General features: G+C 43.7%; 1 protein-coding gene across 10 annotated transcripts in view; it reads left to right on the top strand.

Annotated features, from left to right (window-relative positions):
- plxna4 (plexin A4) overlaps positions 1–27,902 on the top strand; it is a 712,781-nt gene that overhangs the window by 622,569 nt on the left and 62,310 nt on the right. For all 10 annotated transcript variants that reach the window (XM_073066781.1, XM_073066783.1, XM_073066775.1 and 7 more), the window contains exons 23-24: positions 16,612–16,678; positions 18,430–18,576. In XM_073066781.1, coding sequence (XP_072922882.1) covers positions 16,612–16,678; positions 18,430–18,576 — 214 coding nt within the window. The remainder of the gene's footprint in view (positions 1–16,611; positions 16,679–18,429; positions 18,577–27,902) is intronic.

Below are 27,902 nucleotides of genomic sequence, written 5' to 3'. Positions count from 1 at the left end.
AGTGTCTCACAGTAAACTTTTCACATCAGTGAAAAGGCTGAATAGACTTTACATCACTATTACATATCGAGCCATCTGGCCCAATTCAGGGACCCCATTTCCAAAACAGAATCACGTCTCTCCCTGTTGATTTAGGGAAGGCTTCTCATCTAAGGTAAGGACCAGTTTCCTTTGTGTGCCGATTGGCAACGGATGCTTGGTGCATTTTCTCTGGATCAAGTCCAAGTTTATTGGCAGTGGAGCAGAGGAGAATGAGGGGGGATTTGAGAGAGATGTACAAAATTATAAGTGGTGTAGAGAGGGTAAATGCAACTAGGCTTTTTCCACTGAGCTTGGATGAAACTGGAGCTAGAGTTAATGAATTAAGGGTGAAAGGTGAAATGTTTAAGGGGAACATGGGGGGATCTTCTTCACTCAGATGGTGTGGAATGGGCTGTCAGTGGAAGTTGTGGTCGTGGGTTAGATTGCAACATTTAAAAGAAATTTGGATAAGGATATGGATCCGAGGTATATGGAGGGCTATGGTCCAACTGCAAGTCAATGGGTCATTTCGTCCATGCTCAACCATTCATCTGCCAATGTCATAATTCCATTGCCTAAGCTCTTCTGCCTCTCTTACAATATTCCTTGCTTTGAAATATACACAGCTCAGAGCTTAGTCCCACCATGCTCACCCTACGTACAAAGTCAGGAATTGAAAGTTTGGGCATGGTGGAATAAATGTTCTGAGCTGCATCTTCTGCACAGGCCCACCTTCCCTGGAAGGGAGCCCGATGATTCAAAAATCTAAAGCCCTCTCTTCGGCACCAACTCCTTAGCCACCAGTGGTGGTGGTGGAGACAGAAACGATAGGGTCTTTTATGAGACTCCTGGATAATTACATGGAGCTTAGAAAAGTAGGGGGCTATGTGTAAAGCCTAGGTAGTTCTAAGGTAGGGACATGTTTGGCACAGCTTTGTGAGCCGAAGGGCCTTTATTGTGCTGTAGGTTTTCTATGTTTCTATAATCCTCCTATTTCTGGCCTCACTAACATGTGGCATGGGTATCAATCCTAAAATCACAACCCTGGAGGTCCTGTCCTTTAACTTAGCACCTAACCGTCTGAACTCGCTTTGCAGGACCTCATCACCCCTACTACCCATTTCATTGGTACTGACGTGGAGAACAACCTCTGGCTGCCCACCCTCCCATTTAAGAATGCTGTGGACTTGTCCCAAGATGTCCCTGACCTTGGCACCCAGGAGGCAACAAGCCATCTGGGAATCTTGTTCTTGTCCACAGAACCTTCTTTCTATTCCCCTAAACATCGAAACCCCTTCAGCTTGTCTCTTCTCCCCCTTTTGCTTCTGAGCCATGGAGTCAGTGAACCAACCACTGCGGCTTTCCTCTGTGAGGCATTCCCCCTAACAGCAGCCAAAGCAGTACACCTTTTGTTGAGAGGAATGGCCACAGGGATGCTCTATACTGGCTGCCTATCCCTTTTCCCCCTCCACCCTGTACCTTGGGTGTAACTAACTCCCTGTATGTTCTGTCTATCAGCTCCTCAGCCTCCCGAATGATCCAGAGTTCATCCAGTTTCAGTTCCAACTTCTTAATGCAGGTTGTTAGAAGCTGCAGTTGGGTGCTCTTCTTGCAGTTGTCGTCTTCAGGGACATTGGAGATCTACCTACCAACCCACATCCTACAAGAGGAGCATTCTGGTATCCTATCCAGCATCCTCACTGCTTGAAATTTGTATTAAGAAATAAAAGAACAATACGTAATGAAATAAAAATAATCTACTTACAGCCTAGCCTCTCCTTGCCAAAACCTCAATAAATCAAAGCCTCAACTCCACACTCCCAACACTGGACCACTCACACAATGGCCACCCACTTAAACCTAACTTTTTTTTATTGGTCCTTGCCAAATTCTTAATTATGTGCAATCCAATGTCTCCTTGGGTCTGCACAGTGTAAAAATTGCCAACTGACCCGCTCACGTCATTTAATCTCTCTCTTGCTCTTTGCCATCCAGTGTCTCCTTGTGACTATGGTACGCAAAATGTGCTGACTGCCCCTGCTTGTTTCGTTTAAGCTCTCACTTGCTCCAAGCAATCCTGTCTCCTCGGGACTGTGGCGCTGCGGGTGTTCAGAACGGACTCGAGAGGCTCTTTGACAAAGGAAAACTTGCTTGCAGCAACATGACAGGCACTTTGATTCCGTCATCTTAGAGAACATCTTAGTTTATACAATACAGTGAAGAAAACAGCTGTACAAAACAAGGCGTTATTGCGGAAGAAAACACAATGAAAGACGAGCTGCTCCGTGGTGCTCCATTACTGAAGTAGGGTTGTGCACACTCAGATTGTGTTCCTGCTACTGGCTGTCGTGCCTGGCCTCAATTTATCTGCTTGTACAATGAAACAATAAAATCCAAATCTCATCAATACTGCACAGCTTAGATTTAACCTCTGTGTAAATCAATTAAGCTGTTGCACCACATACCACTCTGGCCCCTCTTTACGTCTTTGACTCACCTCCCCCTGATGCCCCTCCTCCTTTCTGTTCTCCCATGATCCATTCTCCTCTTCTACCAGATTCCTCTTCTCCAGGCCTTTGCCTTTTCCACCCATCACCTTCCAGCTTGTAATCCTTCCCCTCCTCCAACCTTCTGATTCCGGCATCTTCACCCTTCCTTTCCAGTGCTGACGAAAGGTCTCAGCCCAAAACGTCACTGATTCTTTTCCACAGATTCTGCCTGACCTAATGAGTTCTGCCAGCATTGTGTGTGTGTGTGTGTGTGTGTGTGTGTGTGTGTGTGTGTGTGTGTGTGTGTGTGTGTGTGTGTGTGTGTGTGTGTGTGTGTGTGTGTGTGTGTGTGTGTGTGCGCGCACGCGCATGTTGCTCTGGATTTCTACCATCTGCAAGATCTCTCGTTTATAAGCTGTTGCACTCACACTTCTTTAATCATTAATGTGCCATGGGTATCGTTGGTGAGAATGCAACAAACCCCAACAAGAGAGGATCTTCTGAATCAGGCAGGTAGGCCTGATACATATGAGTAGGATGCAGAAGAACATAAGAAATAGGAGCAGGAGTAGGCCATCTGGCCCATCGAGCCTGCTCCGCCATTCAATAAACCATGGCTGATCTGACTATGGTCTCACTTCCACCTACCTGTCTTTTCCCCCATAACCTTTAATTCCCCTACTATGCAAAAATCTATCCAACCTTGTCTTCAATATATTTACTGAGGTAGCCTTCACTGCTTCATTGGGCAGGGAATTCCACAGATTCTTAACTCTTTGGGAAAAGCAGTTCCTTCTCATCTTCTTCCTAAATTTACTTCCCCAAATCTTGAGGCTATGTCTCCTATTTCAAGTCTCACCTACCAGTGGAAACTACTTTCCTCCTCTACCTTATCTATCCCTTTCATAATTTTATATGTTTCTATAAGTTCTTCTGTCATCCTTCTAAATTCCAGTAAGTACAGTCCCTGGCAACTCACTCTCTCCTTATAGTCTAACCCCCTCATCTCTGGAATCAACCTGATGAGCCTTCTCTGCACCCCTCCGAAAGGCTATATTCAAGAGGACCAGAACATAAAAGCAAGGATGTAAAGCAAGACTTTATAAAGCATTGGTCAGACTACACTTGGAGTATTCTGAACGGTTTTGGGCCTCTTATCTGAGAAACGTTATGCTGGCATTGGAAAGGGTCCAGAAGAGGTTCATGAGAATAATCCCAGGATTGAAAAGGTTAAATTATGAGGAGCACTTGATGATTCTGAGCCTGTACTCTCTGGAATTAAAAAAGAGGGCGGATCTCATCATAAACATATCGAATATTGAAAGGCCTAGATCGAGAGGGTGGAGGAGATATTTTCTATAGTGATGAAATCCAGGACTAGAAGGAACACCCTCAAAATACAAGGACATTCCTTTAGAACCAAGATGAGGAGGAATTTCTTTAGCCAGAGGATGATGAATCTGTGGAATTCATTGCTAAGGTGGTTGTGGAAGCCAAGTCATTGGGTTTATTTAAAGCTGAGTTTGATAGGTTCTTGACTAACCATAAGATAATAAGACATAGGAGCAGAATTAGGCCATTCAGTTCATTGAGTCTGCTCTGCCATTCCATCATGTCTACTTTCTTATCCCTCTCAAATAAGAATTTGATTAGTAATGCTGTCAAATGTTATGGAGAGAAAGTAGGATAATGGGGTCAAGACAGATAACAAATCAGTCATACTGGAATAACAGAGCAGACTCAATGGGCTGAATAGCTAATTCTGTTCCAATGTCTTATGGTGGAAGGATCAGTATGAATTAAAAATAAACAACTGTTACTTATTTCAGTGGCCTGCACCTCTTCAGTTCTAATATCAGGCAATGGCTGAGTGATGCCTCTGTGATTTCTGTCATTTTTCATCCAACTTGAGCTGAATTTCCTGATGATTGAGGCTGGCTAGTTCTAATCTTTCTCCTAATGCTGCATATGTCGTTGATAGAACGTTTCCCTGATGGATTTAGTGCTGATTATTGCCTCCTGGTGTGACTGCTTTGCCTGCTTTTCGTTCACAATTCAAGATCCAAGGCTCAAGATTGTTTAATGTCATTTCCTCGATGCGAGTGTAAGGAAAATGAAATAATTGTTACTCCAGACCCAGTGCAGCACAAGAAAACCCACAAAAGATAAAGGACACAATAATAATAATAATAATAAAAGTCACACAATAAAGATAAAAATGTAAGATATTTTATATACATGGATTGATTGTATGGTGGAGAGAACACTGAGCTGGGTGGGTGAAGTTCAGGCGCTCAATGGCCAACACAAACGGTGTTTGAGAGGCCTATATCTTTGCTGTGTAACACAAAGATGTTCAAACATTTACCACCCGCCCCTGCTGCTGTCCCGATGACTGGCTGAGAGCCACTTTTTAGCATTTTGTGGCAGCTGTCATCAACTTGTCTAGCCTGTTATCCATCACTTGTACTGGATGAGCAGACGAAGTACTTGACGCGCTGAAGCCATGAAACCTCTTTCATAATCATGGGATCCACTCCTCTCCCTTGCATTGCTGAAATTAAACCGGACTGTTCACACTGTCGCCTGGAAAGGAGTCATGTAAATGCACCACTCTGTCGTTGTGAGATTCATTCTGTATTGGTTCCTTTCCTGCCGAGGCCCTCATCCATGCCTTTACTTTCCGAGTTAACTATTCCTGCCAATTTCCTTCAATCTACCTTAAATGAGCCAAGGCTTTCAAAAATCTGCAGCCCTGTGTCCTAACTTGTTTTGAGTGCTTTTCACTTAAGTGCTTGCAGGCAATGGCTTCCGCCAACAGACCCTCAGTGGCCACCTTATTAGTTACAGAAAATACCTAGTAAGTTGGCCGTTGAGTGGGCTTTCATATGTTCGTACTCTTCTACCGTTGTAGCCCATCCACTTCAAGGTTTGATGTGTGTGTTCAGAAATGCCCCTCTGTACACCACTGTTGTGACGTGTGATTATTTGAGTTATTGTTGCTTTCCTGTCAGCTTGAACCAGTCTGGCCATTCTTCTCTGACCTCCCTCATTAACGAGGTGTTTTCACCCACAGAACTTGGGATTCATGGATAAATTGGATGTTCAGAGTATTTTCTCAAGGTAGGGGTGGCTAAAAGTAAAGGGCATTGATTTAGGATGAGAGACGAAGGATTTAAAAGCACTTGAGGGATTGCTTCATGGCTCAAGCTGACAGGAAGGCAACAGTAATGCAGATGAACACGTGTTACAGCAGTAGAAGAGCATCTCCGAGTGCACACACATTGAGCGTTCAAGTGGCTAGGATACAGCCAGAGAAGATCACACCGGGTTCCACTCCTGCACTGAATAAAGTGGCCACTGAATGTACTTATCACATGTACATTGAAACATACGGTGATATGTGTCATTTTCATTACAACCAACATGCCTAAGGAGGTGCTGGGGGCAGCCCACAAGATTTGCCGCATATTCTGGTGCCAACAAAGCATGCTGACAGTGTTCACCAGAACAACACAAGCTAGAAGCAGGCGACTGGGGTGGGAGGGGTGATTGATTCTGGTGGATATTTTCGTGATGCAGTGAGAAATGTAGACAGAGTCAGTGGAAGGGAGCCGTTTTGTGTGATGGCCTGGGCTACATTCACATCACTTTGCAATTTCTTGCAGTCTAGGGCAAAGCTGATGCCACACCAGATTCAAATTCAGATCCAGATTTGTTTCACACATATACATGGAAACATACAGTGGGATGCATCATTTGCGTTAACAACCAACAAAACCCAGGGATGTTCTGGAAGCAGCCCACAAGTCATAGAGTCACAGAAAAGTACAACACAAAGACAGGCTCTTCACGACACGTAATGATAATATTAAAGACTCTACAGACACAGGCGTGGAGCAGTTAGGCTGTTTAGCTTGTTTCTGATTTGTCCTTATACATGAGTGTTACTTCTACATGGTACACAGTGTGCTTCATTGGTGTTTACCACGGGCTGTTGGTTACATCAGAAGCAGAAGTTTCACAGATCTGACCATAAAGATGCAGATTTGTTCATTCCTGACTGTTGATTAACTTAATTTCCCTCATGAGCAGCCCTGATCTAATGCCATTGCAAGTTAAAGGCAAACTCTCTATTGAAATAAAAAAATACTGCAGCTGTTGAAAATCTGAAATGAAGCAAAAACACTCAGCAGGTCAGGTAGCATTGGTAGATAGAGAAACAGATTTAACGTTTTAGGTTACAGACCCTTCATCAGAAAGCTCCTTACTCACACTGGAGATGTCATTTAATATTTGCCTCACTGAGATAATAATTTATACAGAAAATGAAAACACAAACTGCAGATGCTGAAAATCTGAAATTAAAACAGTAATATTTGTATATACTTAGTGAGTCAGGCAGCATCTGTGGAAATTAAACTGTTAACATTTCAGGTCTGAGAGCCGTCAGCAGAGCTCAGAAATAGTGAATAAAGTGTGTAAGTTTTGGGTAATAGTAAAGATAGGAGTGGGGATGGGTGGTTGAAAAGAAATAGCTCTGATAGGTTCAGACTATAATGTGGCTATTAAGAAGCAATTAAGGTCAGATTAAGCTTCTGATCAGACCTTATTTGGAGTGTTGCAAACTGCAAATAACATATCAAGGTATAAGAAATAGTAGAAAAAGGATTTACTAATGATAACAGAAGTGAATAATTGTATGTTTCAGGAAATACTGAAGGAATTGGAGTTACTGTATCTAGCAGATATGAAAGCAGCCACAGGAATAGGCCAACTGGCTCCTCAACCTGCTCTACCATTCAATTTTGCATTCGATTTCAACTATTTTGTACTAGTTCTTCATAATCCTCAATCCCTTGACGTTTCAGTGATTTACCTACCTGCAATCTAAAGGGAAAGACCATGTTGTCTTCACTTGTGAGCCATAGTTGTCTCATCCTCCTTTTTGAATGCTTCTTCTTCTTTAGAAGGAACTTCCGAATTACTGCCAGAAACTCCAACTATTGTTGGTCTATCATCATCCCTGCTGGTGTCCCCTTCTGATTAGCTTTGGCCATCTCCTCCCTCATGCCTCTGTAGTGAGCTTTATTCAACTGTAATATCGATACATCCAGTTTTAGCTTCATCTCAAATTACAGATTGAATTTAACATACTGCAAACAAGCCTCTCACCCATGTACCTACCCAAACCCTCTTAAATGTTACAATTGAACTTGCATCTACCACTTGCACTGGCAGCTTGTCTCACACTCGCGCCACCCTGTGAGTGAATAGGCTGTGTGCTGAAGTTGAATGGTCTGTTTATTATCATATTGAAGTTTAAGGGAGTTTTCTGCATTTCCTATATTGACAGCAGTGACTGCAGAGAAGGCTATTAGTCTTCCAGTGCATGTTAGGTGAGTGAGTTCAAACTTCTCTGGTCAAGTTGCCCGACTTCACTCACTTTCTGAGCTTTCAGGCCGATAAATCGGCTTGCGAAGAGGTTAACTTTTCCTGGGAAACTTAGAAAGAGCTGGAAGAGGAGGGAAAACTATTAAATACTTCAAGGAAACAGAGCTTTTGTATTAGATTCTTTATATTGAATTAAGATTTATAAGTTTATGCATTGATTTAAATGACATTCATTTCTATTATCATGTTCTATTCCTCCCTTTCTCCTCCCCCTCCCTCAATCTAGCAAGAACTAAGAGTTACTGAACAGTTAACAGCAATCAAATAAGCAAGATTTAATTAATACTGTAAGGCAAGCTCTTCTGTGTGACTGCATTAAAATGCAATTCTCTCCATATTTTAATTGGAAGTCACACTTGCAATGGGATGACTTGCACCAACTGCTGGGGATTGTGACAGGATATAATTGCACAGGTCAGGCTTCAAGAAGATTAAAATTATATTGTTAGTACTTCAAGTAATTAGGAACGTTCGAATGATGTAGCGCCAGTCGTGTGTCATGGGGATGATTTCACTGTTGAGCTGCCTTCAGTGGAAGAGCGTGGAGTGATTCATGTGATACTGTGAGCAAACCTACAGTTTAGGGACGGAGTTTTGCTCTCAACAGTGGGGCCTAATGTATTGCTCACCATGAGGGTCTTCGGTCTTCTACTCAGGAGGGTCCAGTCCAGTTTCAGATAGTCTAAGTGCTTGGTCATGTGCTAGAGTCACATAGAACAGCAGCAGATATATCCAAGCTGCCTGCTTATTCTCAGCATCTGTGGCTGTATACCATTACCTCAGCACCTCACTCTTTCTCTATACTTCATGCTCTCTGTCAACCTGCCCATCTGTCTCTTTCTCTCTCTATCTATCTATCTTCCCCTTTCTCTCCCTCTCTATCTCTCCCTTCTTCCCCCTCCCTCTCTCTCTTGCTGCCCTTTTTCTTACGCGCACACACACACACACACACACACACACACACACACACACACACACACACACACACACACACACACACACACACACACACACACACACACACACACACACACACACACACACACACACACACACACACACCACCCCCCCCCCCACCCCTTCCATGTCCTCCAGCTCCCTCCATCTGCAGTTCCAATCTCCCTCACTAGGTTTAAACTGAACTGAATTGGAAACACTTAGCAGGCCAGGCAGCATCTGCAGAGAAATAAAACCAGATTAATGTATTACATCCGAGAAATCCTTCATCAGAACTTAATGCCTTGGATTGTTGAGTATTTCCTGCATTTTCTGGTTTTACTTTGGATTTCCTGCAACTGTATTTTTGTTTTATTTTAGTTTTCTCTTTCTGCCTCTCTTACTCTAGGACACAATCTTACCAATATTCTGTCACCATCTTTCTTTTTCTCTCTCGCTGCACTCTCTCACATTTTAACTTTCCTTCTCTCCCTCTCTCTCTCTCTCTCTCTCTCTCCCTTTCTTGCACACTCTATCTCTTCCCCACCTCCACCTCACTTGCTCCTGCTCCATCCATCTCTGAGTCTCTTCCCATACAACCACCCATACACCCCCAAGTGAGCTTCTTCCTTTCTGCGGCTTCCTCTCTCTACAAAGCTGACATTAAATTGTTAAAAATATATAAAATCTAGACATTAACTTCATTCCATTTAAGCTTGAATTTAAAGATCTTTGCTGAAGGAAGTTCACAGAGCTGAAGTAGAAAATTGACAGGTGTCTGACTACTTGCAAACTTGGCTTGCCCACAGTAGTTAACCTGTAATTAACACAAGGGTGTTTATTGCAAAGAGAATTCATCACCTTAAAGAGACATGGCAGGTGAACAGAGCTTTGCTGTAGCACCAGAGTTAGACATAGTGAGAAGCAATGTTTAAAATACCTGTCAGAATGGACCGACCCGTTGCCTGACTGCTGTGAGCAATGCTTCAGCAGATTTCTTCTCAGTTAGAGAGATTTCTTTCCATAAATGGCAGTTGTCTGCCTCGCTTGTTAACTTTGGCTTGAGACTGATGCATTTATATCAGCCAAATATCAGAAACAGGAAGTAAAAATGAGTGTAAAGTTTGATTTTCTAGAAACTTTTGGAAACATCTAAACAGGGATGATTTGTTCACTGCATAAATCTGATAAAATTTGTTTACTAGAATTTAAAACAAGTTTTAAAATATTGATGCCAGTATTTTAATCTTTGTTCATATTTTACTAAACTTGAAACAACAAAATTGTAAAATATAATTAAATAAATAGAAATTTCAAATTGATTTTCTATTATCAATTTCTCACTTTAGAAACATAGAAAGATAGAAAACCTACAGAACAATACAGGCCCTTCAGCCCACAGTGCTGTGCTGAACATGTACCGGTACTTACTTTAGAAATTACCTAGGGTCACCCATAGCCCTCTATTTTTCTAAGCTCCATGTACCTGTCTAGGGGTCTCTTAAAAGACCCTATCGTATCCGCCTCCACCACCATCGCCGGCAGCCCATTCCATGCACTCACCACTCTCTGTGTAAAAAATTTACCTCGACATCTCCTCTGTACCTACTTCCAAGCACCTTAAAACTGTGCCCTCTCATGTCAGCCATTTCAGCCCTGGGGAAAAGCCTCTGACTGTCCACATGATCAATGCCTCTCATCATCCTCTCATCATCATCATCATCAGGTCACCTCTCATCCTCCTTCGCTCCAAGCAGAAAAGGCCAAGTTCACTCAACCTATTCTCATAGGCATGCTCTCCAATCCAGGCAACATCCTTGTAAATCTCCTCTGCACCCTTTCTATAGTTTCCACATCATTCCTGTAGTGAGGTGACCAGAACTGAGCACAGTACTCCAAGTGGGGTCTGACCAGGATCCTATGTAGTTGTAACATTACCTCTTGGTTCTTTAACTCAATTCCACAATTGATGAAGGCCAATGCACAGTATGTCTTCTTAACCACAGAGTCAACCTGCGCAGCAGCTTTGAGTGTCCTATAGACTCTGACCCCATGATCTCTCTGATCCTTCACACTGCCAAGAGTCTTACCATTAATACTATATTCTGCCATCATATTTTACCTACCAAAATGAACCACCTCACACTTACCTGGGTCGAACTCCATCTGCCACTTCTCAGCCCAGTTTTGCATCCTATTGATGTCCCACTGTAACCTCTGACAGCCCTCCACACTATCCACAACACTCCCAACCTTTGTGTCATCAGCAAATTTACTAACCCATCCCTCCACTTCCTCATTCAGGACATTTACAAATATCACAAAGAGAAGGGGTCCCAGAACAGATCCCTGAGGCACACCACTGGTGACCGACCTCCATTGCAGAAAATGACCCGTCTACAACCACTCTTTGCTTTCTGTGGGCAAGCCAGTTCTGGATCCACAAAGCAAGGTCCCCTTGGGTCCCATGCCTCCTTACTTTCTCAATAAGCCTTGAATGGGGTACTTTATCAAATGCTTTGCAGAAATCCATATTCACTACATCTACTGCTCTACCTTCATCAATGTGTTTAGCCACATCCTCAAAAAATTCACTCAGGCTCGTAAGGCACGACCTGCCTTTGACAAAGCCATGCTGACTATTCCTAATCATAGTATGCCTCTCCAAATGTTCATAAATCCTGCCTCTCAGGATCTTCTCCATCAACTTACCAGCCACTGAAGTAGGACTCACTGGTCTATAATTTCCTATGCTATCTCTACTCCCTTTCTTGAATAAGGGAACATCTGCAACCCTCCAATCCTCCGGAATCTCTCCCATCCCCATTGGTGATGCTAAGATCATTGCCAGAGGCTCAGCAATCTCCTCCCTTGCCTCCCACAGTAGCCTGGGGTACATCTCATCCAGTCCCGAAGACTTACCCAACTTGATGCTTTCCAAAACCTCCAGCACATCCTCTTTCTTAATATCTATATGCTCAAGCTTTTCGGTCCTCTGTATGTCATCCCTACAATCACCAAGATCCTTTTCCGTAGTGAATACTGAAGCAAAATATTCAGAGTGCCTCTGCCATATCCTTCAGTTCCACACACACTTTTCCACTGTCACACTTGATTGGTCCTATTCTCTCACGTCTTAACCTCTTGCTCTTCACATACTTATAGAATGCCTTATTTTAGTAGAATCCCATACTTTAGGAAAAACACTAAATATATTTTAAACCCTAGAAGGGTGCTTTCCCAAAGATTAATACTTGAAAAAAAGAGCAATTTGTATGTTAGATTTTCCAGTAGTCTTTGAATGAAAGAATAGACTTAATGAGTTAGAAGGCTTTTGCCTCCAAACATTGCACCAGGATTGAAGGCAGGCAGGCTTGTAAAAAAAAGGGTACCTTCAATGTTAGACAGTATTATAAAGGATCAAGGAACAACTTTATTTGTTGTATACATTTATATGTGTTAGAAATTTGCTGTGGTGTGATAACATAACATGCAAGAAAAATAGCATTCCACAATTATAAGAATGAAGGATTATATAAAAAAATAAACTTAGTCAAAGTGCAGATATGGAATAAAATGTGCATAAATAGCTGCATGTATTTACAAATAGAAAGTGGTTTAAAGTGTTCATAGTGCATTAGTGGGGTTAACAGATAGAGGGGGTGGGGGTGGGGGGGCTAACTCAAATGGTTGATCGCATTAACTGCCCATGGAAAGAAACTGTTAAGATGGTGCGATGTTTTTGTTTCAATAGCTCTTTAGTGCTTTTCAGAAGGGAGGTTTTGAGGAGACCAGCAATGTTGAGCACCTGTGATTGCCTACTTTCCACACGCACTGCTCAGGGATGAGATGGGAGTTGGGGGGAGGTTGGGGTGGTGAAGACACAAGAGCATCCCCTCACTTTCTTTGGCACTTCATTCTTATCAACCAAAATCATCACCCAGAGCAGTAGGAGAGCTGGCCAAGGGAGTTAGCACAATGATGAGCAATCAGGGATCAATTCCTGCTGCTGCCTGTAAGGATTTTGCATGCGCTCCTCATGAACTCGTGGGTTTCCTCCGGAGAGGAAATTCCAAGAAGACTTGTGAATTAGGGGTTAGTATGTTGTGGGCATAATTTGCTGGTGCCAGACACTTGGTCCATTTGTGGGCTGCTCACAGCACATTGTGATGCAGATGACTCACTTCACTGTGTGTTTTGATGTACATGTGACAAACAGGATTAAAATAAATAACATAGACTTAAATTAACATAAAGCATTCCCCTTCTAACTTGACCTTCACCTCAAACATGCTCTTCACTCCTGGTGAAACAGAATAGATCTTCCTCACGAGAATACAGTATTGAACTGCACTGGAACAAGGTAGCCCAACCTGACCCAGAACATGGGCAGTAACATAGAAGTTAGCATATTGCTTTACGGCTTCCGTGATTGTAACCAGGGTTCAATTTCTGCTGCTGTCTGTGAGGAGTTTGGCCGTTCTCCCTGTGACCGTGTTGGTTTTCTCCAGTTTACTCCCATAGTCCAAAAATGTAAGGCTAAGGGTTAGTAAACCGTGAGCATGCTACGTTGGTTCCAGAAGCTTGGCATCACTGGCGGGCTGCCCCCAGCACAACTCAGACTGTGTTGATCGTTGATGCAAATAAAGCATTTCACAATTTCAATGTACATGTGACAAATAAAGCTAACCTTTATTTTTATCTTGGCATGAACCCAAACCAACCCAACCTGAATCCTCACTCAGGCAGGCTCCAAGCATAGACTGTGATGGCAGACAGGAAGAAATGAGTGTGATACAGACATCCCAGCAATACCATTGTGCTGGCCAATGCTTTTCTCTCAGCAGGACTGAGAAACTGATTCACATCGTGAAATTGGATTATTTGGTCATTGTTTCATTGCTGTTACTGAAAACTTGACGTGGACACATTGGCCACAGGGTTTCCCACATTAAAGCAGTGACCAAAAGTTCAGTCAATACTCCACTTGTTCTAGAGTACTTTGGGACATCCTGACATTTTGCAGAATTGCAATTCCTTCAAAACTACCCGTGACTACATGTTGATTATTGTCCAAACATCTCCTTGCATTTTTACCATACTTTCTTGCTTCTTGTGCTGCTCCGTGTCTGGGAGATTTCATAACTCTAAAGGCACAATCTGAGTGCAAGCTTTTGTGTATATATTGCTTCCTAATCCCCACGGAATTGTTTTAGCTGCTGAAGTTTCAGCAATAACATCTCAATGTGTGGTACTGTTAAGTATAATTATCACACTGAACAGTAGGGCCCTGGGGAATATTGTAGATAAAAGCAAGCTAACGGTACAAAATTCAAAGTGAATTTACCATCACAGTACATATATGTCGCCATATACAACCCTGAGATTCATTTTCTTGCAAGCATACTCAGTAAATCCATAATAGAATAATAACCATAGTAGAATCAAAGAAAGACTGCACCAACTTGGGTGTTCAACCAGTGTGTAAAAGACAACAAACTGTGAAAATACAAAAAGAAAGAAATAATAATAATAAATAAGCAATAAATATCGTGAACGTAAGATGAAGAGTCCTTTGGAAGTGACTCTATAGGTTGTGGGAACAGTTCAGTGACGGAGCAAGTGAAGTTATCCCCTTTGTTCAAGAGCCTGATGATTGAGGGGTAATAAATGTTCCTGAACCTGGTGGTGAGTTCATCGTTTCCTGTGCATGGTTCCCTGAAAGTGATATCACAGGGGAGGATAGTGAAGAAGGCTTTTGCCATCTTGACTTCATTGAATAGAAAAGTTGTGATGTTATGTTGCAGTTGTACAAGATGTTGGTGAAGCTGCATTTGGAATATCGTGTTCAGTTTTGCTCATCCCACTATAAAATGATGACAATAAGCTGGAAAGAATGCTGAAGAAAATTACGAGGATGTTGCCTTTATTACAGAAAAGAGTTGAGCAGGCCCGTACTTCATTCATGAGATCATAAGAGACTAAGAGGGACTAGCGGTTAGCATAACACTTTATAGTACAGGCGACTGGTGTTCAATTCCCACCGCAGCTTGTAAGGAGTTTGTTCATTCTCCCCATGGCAGCATTGGTTTCCTCCCACTATCCAAACACGTACCGGTTGGTAAGTTAATTGGTCATTGTAAATTATCCCATGATTAGGCTAAGACTAAATCGGGATTGTTGGACAACGCGGCTCAAGGGGCCTATTCTGTGTTGTATCTCAGTGACTGAATAAATACCGTAGATTCCGGATTTTAAGCCGCTACTTTTTTCCCACATTTTGAACAGCTTTGAACTTTGCGGCCAATAATCCGATGCGGCTAATGCAAAGTTTTTTTCATGCCGCCTCGTAAACATTTTGCCTCGTAACAGTAGACCAATAAAATTGATGAGTAGTTCACAGAGGTCCAATGAAATTGTACGATAAATCAAGCGCACTTTCACAATTAAATTATTGTAAATCAGTCATTTGTACTCACCCTCATCAACATGGAAAACACTCGAAGCATTGTGCTACCTACCCTCTTAGTTTAAACTATATTTGTTTTCTGTACTACATCGCGGGATGCTATGACGACACACCCGGTTTCGCGGCGTCTTGTGGGAAAATGCCGTTTGCGATGAAACGGGACGGAGGGGGTCGAGCGGCGGAGCGGCTTTGGATCTGAGCGAAATCTGCTTTTAAATGCCGTTTGCGATGAAACGGAAAGGAGGGGGGAGCGGATTCCGCGAGCGGCTTTGGATCCGAGCGAAATCTGCTTTTAAATGCCGTTTGCGATGAAACGGAAAGGAGGGGGGAGCGGATTCCGCGAGCGGCTTTGGATCTGAGCGAAATCTGCTTTTAAATGCCGTTTGCGATGAAACGGAAAGGAGGGGGGAGCGGATTCCGCGAGCGGCTTTGGATCCGAGCGAAATCTGCTTTTAAGTTAAAGGTATCAATAACTTTTCCTGGTAGGCTGCAGTATATATATTTTTTACCAGTCGTTAGGAGATATTGGAATGTTGTTCAGTAAAGAAGTATACGCAACGTATATTTAAAAGTAGCCGCGTACGGGCACGGTTCGAAAAAAAGCATTTGCAATATGTATTTGTTTTTGTTACCATATGGATTTAATTAAAAGTTAAAAAAATCCTCACGTGTAATATCTTTCTGTGTAAATATCTCATATTACAACGTGGGACACCTGCGGCCTAAAATCCGGTGCGGCCTTTACATTTAAAAAAATGATTTTATTTCTAAAATTAGTGCCAGCGGCTAAAAATCAGGTGCGCTCTGTAGTCCGGAATCTACGGTAGACTGAGGGGCAATATTAAAAAGGTGTTTGTTTCATGAGGAGCTTAGATAGGGTGAACGCACCCAGTCTTTTTTCCAGCATTGGGGCAATCATAGGTAGAGAACATAGGTTTAAAAAGAGCATTAATAAGAACCTGAGGGGCAACTTTCTCACTTGGGGGGCAATCCATATGTGGGATGAGCTACCAGAGGAAGTGTTTGAGGCAGGTACTGTCAGGATATTTAAAGGCTACTTGGAAAGGTACTTGGATAGGAAAGGTTTAGAAGGATGTGAGTCCAATGCAGGCAAATGTGCTTAACTTAGGTGGGCATCTTTGTTGGCATGGACCAGATGGGCCAAAGGGCCTCTTACTGTGCTGTATGGCTATATGACTATTTAATTCATCACTCTATTTTTCTTTCTCTTTGTTGTTTTAGAACTGAATCTGTAGCAGAAAAGATGTTGACCAACTGGTTTACATTCCTCTTGTACAAATTCCTTAAGGTAAGACAGACAAATGTTCTTTCCTCACCGTGTCTTCCTTCCTTTCATCCGCACTGTGAAACGGAAGTCCGAAGAGTTTGCTCAGTGGGTGGACAGAATCTTATTTGTTATTGGGCTTGTGGTACATTAATGAATTGATTAATAAGACTCAGTTTCTGTTATAAGTGGCTCTATTTCTATACCTTCTTGTGGGTACTATATTGACTTTTCTATTTTATACTGTAAACTTCCATTAGTTCATTGTGCCTGCAGTGTGTACTCTCCACAAAATTCACTGCAACAGATTTTCATGACTTCTTCTCCCTCCAGGAAATGTTTGGAAATACATCTGCAATCTTCTGTCATTTCTTGGTCCTGGGTCTAGGTGGACTCCATTGGACCAACATTATCATATGGACTGCAGTGATTCGTGAGACTTCATCAGGACACCTGACGAAAGGTCTCAGCCTGTAATGTAGACTTTCATTCCCCTCCATAGATGCTGCCTGACCTGCTGAGTAGCTTCAGTATTTTAGACCCGAAGATCTAAATGAGCAGAAATAGGCCTCTTGCCCCATCAAGTCTTCCCTGCCATTCCATCATGGTTGACTTAGTATCCCTCTCAACCCTATTCTCCTGCCCTGTAACCTTTGATGCCCTTACTAATCAAAAACCAATCAACCTCATCTTTAAATATCCCAATAACTTGGCCTCCACAGCCGTCTGTGAAAAGGAATTCCACAGATTCACCACCTTTTGGCTAAAGAATTTCCTCCTCATCTCTGTTCGAAAGGGACTTCCTTCTATTCAGAGGCTGTGCCCTTTGGTCCTGGACTCTGCACATCATCTCCTTCCGGGTCTTTCGATACTCAATAGGTTTCAATGGGATCTCCCCCACTCCCCACCCCCCTCCACCGCTCTTCTAAACTCCAGCAAGTATAGGTTCAGAGCCATCAAACACTCCTCAGGTGTTATCCCTTTCATTCTCAGGATCATTCTTGTGAATCTCCTCTGGACCCTCTCCAATGCCAGCACATTTTTTCTGAGATAAAACTGCTCTCAATACTACAAGTACAGTCTAACCAGTGCTTTATAAATCCTCATTATTACATCCTCGCTTTTATATTAAAGCCCTCTCAAAATTACTTGCATTTGCCTTGCTCAGCACGACTCAATCTGTAAGTTAACCTTTCGGGAATCCTGCACAAGGATTCCCAAGTCCCTTCATAACTCTGATTTCCAAATTTTCACCCCACTTAGAAAATAGTCTGTGGCTTTATTCCTTCTACCAAAGTGCATGACCTTACACTTGTCGACACTGCATTCCATCTGCCACTTCTTTGCCCATTCTCCTAATCTGTTGAAGTCCTTCTGCATGCTCCCTGCTTCCTCAACACCACAGACCCCTCCACCTATCTCCGCATCGTCTGCAAACCTGGCCAGAAAGTCATCAGTTTTGTGTGTGTCGCTCTAGGTTTCTGGCATCTGCAGAAATCCTTGTGTCTCTGCTGATGGGCTGGGTGCTGTGCCTTCAGTACAGCATGATTCTGTCGGTGTGGGCACAGTGAACAGCTCTGTACTTGGAGCAGGCGAAGCATTTGCATAGCCCTAAAGGTTAGCAGGTGCAGAAGTGTTTTCGTATTCATTCTAGGCTGGAATGAGACCAAGGAGCCAGGAATAGACAAGAATTTGTAGCTAACACTAGGATCAACAGTTGTAGTTCCAGCCATGCATGCATCTGTGCTAATGCCGACCTCTCTCGTGTTGATCAGGAATGTGCGGGGGAGCCGTTGTACATGCTTTTCTGTGCCATCAAGCAGCAGATGGAGAAGGGGCCAATCGACTCGATTACAGGCGAGGCACGCTACTCTCTGAGCGAGGACAAGCTCATCAGACAGCAGATAGATTACAAGACAGTGGTAAGCAAAGAACTCAGCCCAGGATGCGGACCTTGGGGAGGGAGAGGATGGGGCATGGGTAACGAGGATGACTGTGCTAATTTGTGCAGATCACAGGGGGCAGGATATTCCTGTCGAGCTCAGATGGGTGGTTAAACAGACCTGTGCTAATTATCCCTAGGCTGATGTAAAATGTTTCCAATGAAGAGCTGTCATTGTGCCAAATGGCACATGTGATTTGCCCAAGAAACTTCCTCCCTTCATTAACCACACCAGAAAAAATGAGGGTGTCTTGTTTTCCTCCCTCTGGAGAGTTGCCCTGGGGCTAGACACTTCTTCACATAGTCTCTGCATTCTTCCCTAGTAAGTCACTGATGGGCAAAGCCTGCTCAGGAGGTGGAGGAACACAGCAGGTCAGGCAGCATCGAAGGAGGGGAATAAACAGTTAGCATTTTGGGCCGAGACCGTTCTTCGGATCCTGTTTATTAAATGGTGTCTGTCTGTTTCCCTTCATAGATGCTGCCTGACCTACTGATTTCTTCCAGCATTTTGTGTGTGTTGCTCAAGATTTTCAGCATCTGTAGAATCTCTTGCGTGAAAGGAGTTGGAGGCATTGTAGCCAAGTCTCTGGACTTAAGAGACCAGTGCCCATGGGCTTGTATTTTCCACTGGGAGGAGCCAAACAACCTAGATTAGAGCTGACTAGAGTTCCTAAGAAAGATCACAGGCAGTTTTAATTAAAGAGCTCAAAATTCCTGCTGGTTTTTTGACAGAGTTAATAGAAAGAAACTTTCCAGTGGAAGACAAGTCATAAGGCAGAGAATGCAGATTTCAAGTGGATAGAAAAGGGAAATGCAAGAAAGATTGTTTCTAGAATGACTCTGGTCCTGTAGTTGATGGGCCTGGGCAGGATGGAGCAGAACTCAGTGAAACCTACTTTATATTGAGAGAGTCGACATGGAGACAATGTTAAAGGAGTCTAGAATTCAAGAGCATAGTCCCAGAGTAGAAGAGGTCCATTTAGAATGGAGATGAGGAGGAATTTCTTCAGTCAGGTGCCACATCTGTGGAATTTGTTGCCACAGGCAGCTGTAGAGGCCAAGTCATTGGGTGTATTTAAAGCTGGGGTTCATAATCAGGGCATCAAAAGTTACGGGGAAAAGGCAGAAGAATGGGGTTGAGGGGAATAATAAATCAGCCGTGATGGAATGGCGGAACTGGCTCGTTGGGCAGAATGGCCTAATTCTGCTCCTATGTCTTATGGTCTAAAGTTGTTGGTCATAGTGCAGTACACTCAGTGACACTTTATGAGCTACCTCCTGTACCCAGTGAAGTGGACACTGACTGTATGTTCGTGGTCTTCTGCTGCTGTAGCCCATCCACTTCAAGAGCCGATGCAATGGATCAATTGGCCTATTTCATCTCCTATATCTTGGGGTCTTGTGGAATGCATTCCCTGTAGACAGAGTAAATGATAACTTCCTGAATGGAATTTGATAAGAATATAGACCTATAACATTACATTTGAGTAATTAATTTGAAACAAACAGGGCACTGGGAATCATTAATTATTCTTCAATGAACTGGCTCAGGCCTAATGGTTGGCTCACTGTGTGAAGTGGGGTGTCACCGTATCTTTAAGGTTCCCAGCAAGTATGTTAGGTGCTTTAACTGTGTGAAACACAGTTCCTGTGTTGAACAGGAAGCCGCTCTTTTGTTCAACTTGGCCACCGCAGTAGCATAGCAGTTATCGCGACACAATTACAGCTCAGGGTGTTGGAGTTTGCAGTTTAATTCTGACGTCATCTGACAAATTTCTACATCCTCTCGTGGAAGGCGTGGGTTTTCTCTGAGTGCTCTGGTTTCCTCCCACAGTCCAATAATGTACCGTTTAGTATGTTAATAGGTCATTATAAATTGTCCCATGATTAGGGTTAAATCGGGGGTTGCTGGGCAGTGTGGATCGAAGGGCCAGAAGGGCCTGGTCTGTGTTGTATCTCAATAAATAAAACAAATAAACTTTCTCTCTCCAGAAGGCAAACGAGTGAGGGGGAAGGGATGGTGTGGGAAGGAGAGGGTAATAACCCAGGATGTTGTGTGAGAGAAGAGGGCAACAGCTGATTTAGTGCCAAGATCACACCCTATGTTGCATGGACTAAAACACCCAGTATGGTAAATTATGTATTGCTTCAGCAGGGTCCGTTGCAAACTTAGGGCTCTGTAAACAATCTGTTAATTTATTTGTAGCTTGATTTAATAATGAAGGCTGAAGAACCAAGTCAGTTTAAGAGATGCAGCAATCCCTGACCGATCATGCTCTCTGGCTGATTACACTTCAAATCTAACAGCTAATTGGAGCGTCAGTGCATAGTTTGGCATAATATCTACCCTCTCCAGCACCGCTGATCATCATCCCAGGAGACAGGGGTGGCAAAACAATAATTGGAAATCTTCCTGAGTTTTGATCAACGATCTCCACTCACCCGTCCTCCAGCACCCTCAAGCCTCACCTCACCTCTGTCCACAGGTTATGTCTAAGGTGTACTGAGGTGTTAGTTAACATGTTTATCATGTGGGCCAGTGAGGAAACAGTTAGGTTCTTCATTGCACTGTTGGTTAATTCTTGGCTGACCATCAAACCTACCATACATATCATGTTAAAATATAATCAGAACAAACACCCTATTTCATTCTCGAGCCGATTTTCATCCAGAGTCCATGAAGTCTGGACGATGGCACATTGGCGCAGCTGCTAGAGCTGCTCCCTCACAGGTCCAGTGGCCCAGGATCAATCCTGAGCTTGCATGCTGTGCGTGGGGGGGTTTGTATGTTCTCCCTGTCACCGTGAGTGTTCTTGTGACTGACTAAAGCTGAGCCACATGGAAGATGTAACTGGGAAATGAATCATATCCACTGTGCAGGAGAGATTTTTAAGTGCAGAAGCCGTTGCATTGGTGCATTTCCACTCTCTCAACCTCGGAGGTCTGGGTCCAGTGGTATGAGTAGTCATCACAACTGAGGTCTTCCTTGATTGCAGTGGAAGACCATGACTACTTCTTCTGTGCCTCATCATATCCTTCACTCTCCACGGAGTATTGGTCATTGGATCTCACTGTAGATCCCATCCACCCAGTCCACCGGAGCTGGCTTCGCATGTTAGTCCCTAGAATTGCAAACCTTCAGGAGAATCCTAATGCAAGTAAATCTCACTTTCCTGACACAATGAGTAAATTTATTACCAAAGCTCATATATTGTATGTCACCGTACATTAACTTGGAAATGAGGGGCGAAGAAGCCAGAATAAAAAGGTGGGAGGAATAAGTATTAGGCTAAATACGACTGGCATTTGTCATGAAATTTGTTGTTTCTACAAAGGGGAAGGAGAAGAAGTTGGCAGGTGAGAGGTGCGACCAGGTGAGGGGGAGTAAAGGTGAAAGATTAAAGGGCTGCAGAAGAAGGAATCTGATAGGAAAAGACAGTGTGCCTTGAGAGAAAGGGATGAACTGATTTACAGTTTCAGTTGCTATAATCTCCTACTTCAACATTTTGAATATAGTCAGGTAAATGTACACAATTACATATTTATAGTGGTAACGCATCCTGACTAGCAGCACCTACATGAATATTAAATGCTGGTGTCTGCTCCAAAAGCAGCAGCGTGCTAGTGTAGTGGTTAGCACAATGCCTTACAGTGCCAGCGACCTGGGTTCAATTCCCTCTGCTGCCTGTAAGGAGTTTGTACCTTCTCCTCATGACCATGTGCGTTTCCTCTGGGCGCTGCAATTTCCTCCCATAGTACGAAGCGATTAGTGGGTTAATTGTTTATTGTAAATTGCCCCGTGATCAGGCTAGGATTAAATCGGGAGACTGCTGGGCGGCCTAGTTTGAAGATCTGGAATTACCCTTTTCACGCTGTATCTCAATAAAATAAATAAATAAATAAAAATATTCCCCTTCGGTCAGAGTGTTGAGGGATGACTTAATGAGTATACTGTCCTGTCCTGAACTGGACGTTAAGTGGCAGGGACTGGATATTACTGCACCTTTAACAATGTGCTGATATCAGGAGCATTCATCTATTTCCTTCCCCTGGGGCAGAATCAGAATGTCCCGCTGGTTTCCCTGGAACATAGAGTATTACAGTGCAGTAGAGGCCCTTCGCTCCACAATGTTGTGGCAACCTTTTAACCTAATCTAAGATCAAACCCTCACAAAATACTGGAGAAACTCAGCAGGCCAGCCAGCGTCTATGCAAAACTGTCGAAGTTTACTCTTCCATAGATGCTGCCTGGCCTGCTGAGTTCCTCCAGCATTTTGTTTGTGTTGCTTTTCTATTTCCAGCATCTGCAAATTTTCTCCTGTTTTCAATCTAACCCTTCCCTCCTACATAGTCCTCCAGTTTTGTATCATCCATGTGTTTATCTAAGTGTTTCTTAAACGTCTCTAATGTATCTGCCTCCACCACTGCCCCGGCAGTGTGTTCCATGCACCCACTACTCTGTGTAAAAAAACTTACCTCTAACATCCCCCTATGCTTTCCTCCAATCACCTTAAAATTATGCCCCTCATATTAACTAATTCCATCCTGGGAAAAAGTTTGTAGCTATCCACTATATCTGTGCCCCTTATCATCTTGTACACCTTTATCAAGTCACCTCGCATCCTCTGTGTCACAAAGTGTGAGCTGGAAGTTTTAGTTGTGCACGGGTTTTATTTCCAGAAGGCTGCTTCTCATTTTAGTTCATCCACAATGTCAAAGGTCCAGGATGATCCCTAACAAAGGCTTCCCCTGGCTGTTCCAAGTTACCTCTGACCTTCTAAAGATGCTGAGGTTGACGGTAAATTGGACACAGTAACAATTGCCACTAGTGTGTAGGTGAATGGTCACATCTGGGCAAAAGTTGATGGGAATGTTGGAAGAATAAAATAGAAACTTTATTAATTTTATTTGTCACATGAACATCAAAACACACAGTGAAACGTATCACCCCATGTCAACAACCAACACAGTCTGAGGGTATGCCGGGGACAGCCTGCAAGTGTTGCCATGTTTCTGCTGCTCACAACTTACTAACACTAATCCATACATCTTTGGATGTAGAGTTGGTGTTCGACGGATTGGCAGGAACTCAGTGAGCCGTAAGAACTGACTCTATGATTAATCTCTGGTTCTGTTAGACTCATCCTGGTTCTGATAGACTCATCCCGGTTCCATTGGGCTCATCCTGGCTCGGATAGGCTCATCCTGGTTCTGATAGGCTCATCTGGTTCCGATAGACTCATCCGGTTCCGATAGGCTCATCCAGGTTCCGTTAGGCTCATCCAGGTTCCGTTAGGCTCATCCTGGTTCCAATAGGCTCAACCGGGTTCCGATAGGCTCATCCTGGTTCCGATAGGCTCATCTGGTTCCGATAGACTCATCCGGTTCCGATAGATTCATCCTGGTTCCGATAGGCTCATCCAGGTTCCGATAGGCTCATCCAGGTTCCGATAGGCTCATCCGGTTCCGATAGGCTCATCCGGTTCCGATAGACTCATCCGGTTCCGATAGACTCATCCGGTTCCGATAGGCTCATCCTGGTTCTGATAGGCTCATCTGGTTCCGATAGACTCATCCGGTTCCGATAGATTCATCCTGGCTCCGATAGAATCATCCTGGCTCCGATAGAGTCATCCCAGTTCCGATAGACTCAGCCTGGCTCCGATAGATTCATCCGGTTCTGATAGGCTCATCCAGGTTCCAATAGACTCTTCCTGGTTCTGATAGGCTCATCCAGGTTCTGATAGACTCTTCCCGGTTCTGATAGGCTCATCCTGGCTCCGATAGACTCTTCCTGGTTCTGATAGGCTCATCCAGGTTCTGATAGACTCTTCCCGGTTCTGATAGGCTCATCCTGGCTCCGATAAATTCATCCGGTTCTGATAGGCTCATCCAGGTTCCAATACACTCTTCCTGGTTCTGATAGACTCATCCCGGTTCTGATAGGCTCATCCTAGTTCCAATAGGCTCATCCTAGTTCCAATAGGCTCGTCCCGGTTCTGATAGACTCATCCTGGCTCCGATAGATTCATCCTGGCTCCGATAGAATCCAGGGCCATCCTGAAGGGTTGTTCATGCTGTAAAGGGTGGGTTAGAGTAAGAGGTCAGGGCTAATGAACACCTACAGTAAGAAGCGCTGTCGATGCTGCCTAGACTACTGTGTTCTACCAGCATTTTGTGAGTGTTGTTGTTTGAATTTCCAGCATCTGCAGATTTCCTCGTGTTTGACCTTCAGCAAGATCCAGCCACAGTTCTGTTCTGTCAGTGGGTTATGCAACAAATTGGGTCACTGTGCCTTTAAGATGTTGAATGACTTCTTCATGCATTACAATGAAAGACAACTGTAGGAATTATCTGGAATTACAGTTGGAAGATTGTGATAACCTGACTGCAGAATTTACTGCTTGGTTACCCTGAGGCGCTAGAGATGAGTAGACCATGCAGTTTTACATGTCTCTGCAAGGCTCCTAATGGAAAAAATAACCTCCTACAATTTGTACATCTCAAATAGTCTTGCTTGTGAGCGCTGTTGAAGCAGCAGAGAGATAATGACAGAGACTGCACAGGAATAACCAACTCAAACCTGTTTGGGTCTGAAGATTTTTTTGAAAAGGAGAAAATATTGGAAGTGAAAAGCTGCATCTGGTTGAGGAAGGGCAGATAAAAATTCTGGGTGTGGGTCTTGTAGAAGTTGTATTTATTTAGAGATACAATGTGGACTAGGCCCTTCTGGCCCTTCAAGCCCCAGTGGCCAGCAACCCCTGACTACCCCGATTAACCCTAACCCAATCATGGAACAATTCACTATGATCATTTACCTTACCCACTATGTTTTCGGACTGTGGGAAGAAACCAGGACACCCGGACAAAACCCACACATTCCATGGGGAGAACGTACAGACACCTTACAGATGATGTTGGGATTGAACTTTGAACTCCGATGCCCCGGGCTGTAGTAACATTGAACTAACCACTACGCTACTGTGGCACCCCAAAGCCCCAACAATCAGACTGCCCATATAATACTACAAGTGGAATGGTGTGCTGTCTCATACATAGCATGCTCAGGTGATGTCAAGCTACCAACCTGACCTGCTACTTTGACAATTTCCATCACCGTTAGTAGTCTCCCTTCCAACTACTCTGCTTCCTGTCCTAGTCAGCCACCTTGGCACATGATCTGACAACAGTTTGAACCTCCCCCAGTGCCCTTCCACCTTGCATTTCTCCATGGTCCATTCTTATTCTTCAGCCGTTTACCTTTTCCACCTATCACCTCCCAGATTCTTACTTCATCCCCCTCCTCCCCCACCCACCTGGCTTCAGCTAACACCTTTTAATTTGTACTCCTTCCCCTCACCCCACCTTCTTATTCTGGCATCTTCCTCCTTCCTTTCCAGTCCTGATGAAGGGTCTCAGCCCAAAACGCCGCCTGTTTATTCCTCTCCATAGATGCTGCCTAACATGGTGAGATCCTCCAGCATTTTGTGTGTGACTTTGAAGATCAAATGTTTGCCCTTGTTGTCAAATCCTCTCATTAGCTCGAACCTCTCTCTGTAAAGTCTCCCACCTGAATGAACCTGGAAACCGCTGGTCTCCATGCTGCTGCAGTTCAGACTTGCTGCACGTCCCCGAATTCAGTCACCCTGTCGTTGGGGCCCGTGTAACCCACACTGTCTGGCCACAGCCTCCTTTACTGCCAGATTGGGGGAGTAACACCTTATATACGTCTTGGATGATGCTGGTAGTGTCAACATCAATTTCTCCTATTTCTGATATCCACTCCCCTTTGTTTCCCTACTTGTTCCCCCCCACCCCCATTTGTTTTCACTCATTCCTACGGCCCACTCAGGCCTTCTCTTTCCACCTTCCATGCTCATGACTTGCCCATCACCTCCCCTGGTTCACCACCTCCTCTTTATTCCATGGTCCACTGTCCTCTCCTATCAGATTCCTCCTTCTTCCGCCGTTTGCCTTTTCCACCTATCACCTTCCAGCTTCTTATATCATTCCTGTTCATCGACCCTCCCCCACCCACCCATCATCCCCCTCTCAGCTGGACTCACCTGCCTACCCACTTCCTTATATTGGCTTCTACGCCTTTCCGTTCCAATCCTTACAAAGAGTCGCAGCCTGAAACATTGACTGTTCATTTCCCTCCATAGATGCTGCCTGACCCACTGAGTTCTTCCTGTGTGTGTGTGTGTGTGTGTGTGTGTGTGTGTGTGTGTGTTGCTCAAGATTTGCAGCATCCGAGGAAACACTTGTGGCTCTTCCTTTTTAACAATTCTTGTTAACCCTTCCTCAAAATTCTGTAAGTGGTTTGCATCAGATTTTAACAGGTGACGCTCCTGAGAAGCACCTTTGATCATTTTGCTGCAAGTTAGTTGAACGTTATTGATTCAATTTTAAGTATGTCACAACATACTGCAGAAGGCAGTGGCCACAATCGGCAAGCTGTAATTTCCCTTAGAAGTGTATTTATGAACCATCTAAAACAGGGGCTTCCAACCTTTTTTATGCCTTGGATCCCTACCATTGACTAAGGGGTCAATTATTTTACAAGAGCCTTGAGTCTGACACCACCAGGTTCAGAAAGGGTTGTTACCCTTTAACCATCAGGCTTCCGAACCAGCACGGATAACTTCACTCACCTCAACACTGAACTGATTCCACAACCTACTCATGTTCGCAGTATGATTTATTTGTTTATTTTTGAGTTTGCACAGTTTGTCTTGCACATTGGTAGTTTGTCAGTCTTTGTGTGTAGATTTTCATTGATTCTATCATGTTTCTTTGTTCTATTGTGAATGTCTGCAAGAGAATGAATCTTTACTTACTTTACTTTATTGTCACCAATTGATACTCGCAGCGATCATCACAACGATATTTGATTCTGTGCTTCACGCTCCCTGAAGTACAAATCGAAGTAAATATAATAAAATTTAAATTATAATTCGTAATTAGAAACATAGAAAATAGGTGCAGGAGTAGGTCATTCAGCCCTTCGAGCCTGCACCGCCATTCAGTATGATCATGGCTGATCATCCAACTCAGAACCCTGTACCCACCTTCTCTCCATACCCCCTGATCCCTTTAGCCACAAGGGCCATATCTAACTTCCTCTTAAATATAGCCAATGAACCGGCCTCAACTGTTTCCTGTGGCAGAGAATTCCACAGATTCACCATTCTCTGTGTGAAGAAGTTTTTCCTCATCTCGGTCCTAAAAGGCTTCCCCTTTATCCTTAAACTGTGACCCCTCGTTCTGGACTTCCCCAACATCGGAAACAATCTTCCTGTATCT

Source organism: Hemitrygon akajei, chromosome 14 (genome assembly GCF_048418815.1).
Source record: "Hemitrygon akajei chromosome 14, sHemAka1.3, whole genome shotgun sequence".
Classification (NCBI taxonomy): Eukaryota; Metazoa; Chordata; class Chondrichthyes; order Myliobatiformes; family Dasyatidae; genus Hemitrygon; species Hemitrygon akajei.
This window is presented reverse-complemented; position numbering and strand designations above follow the sequence as displayed.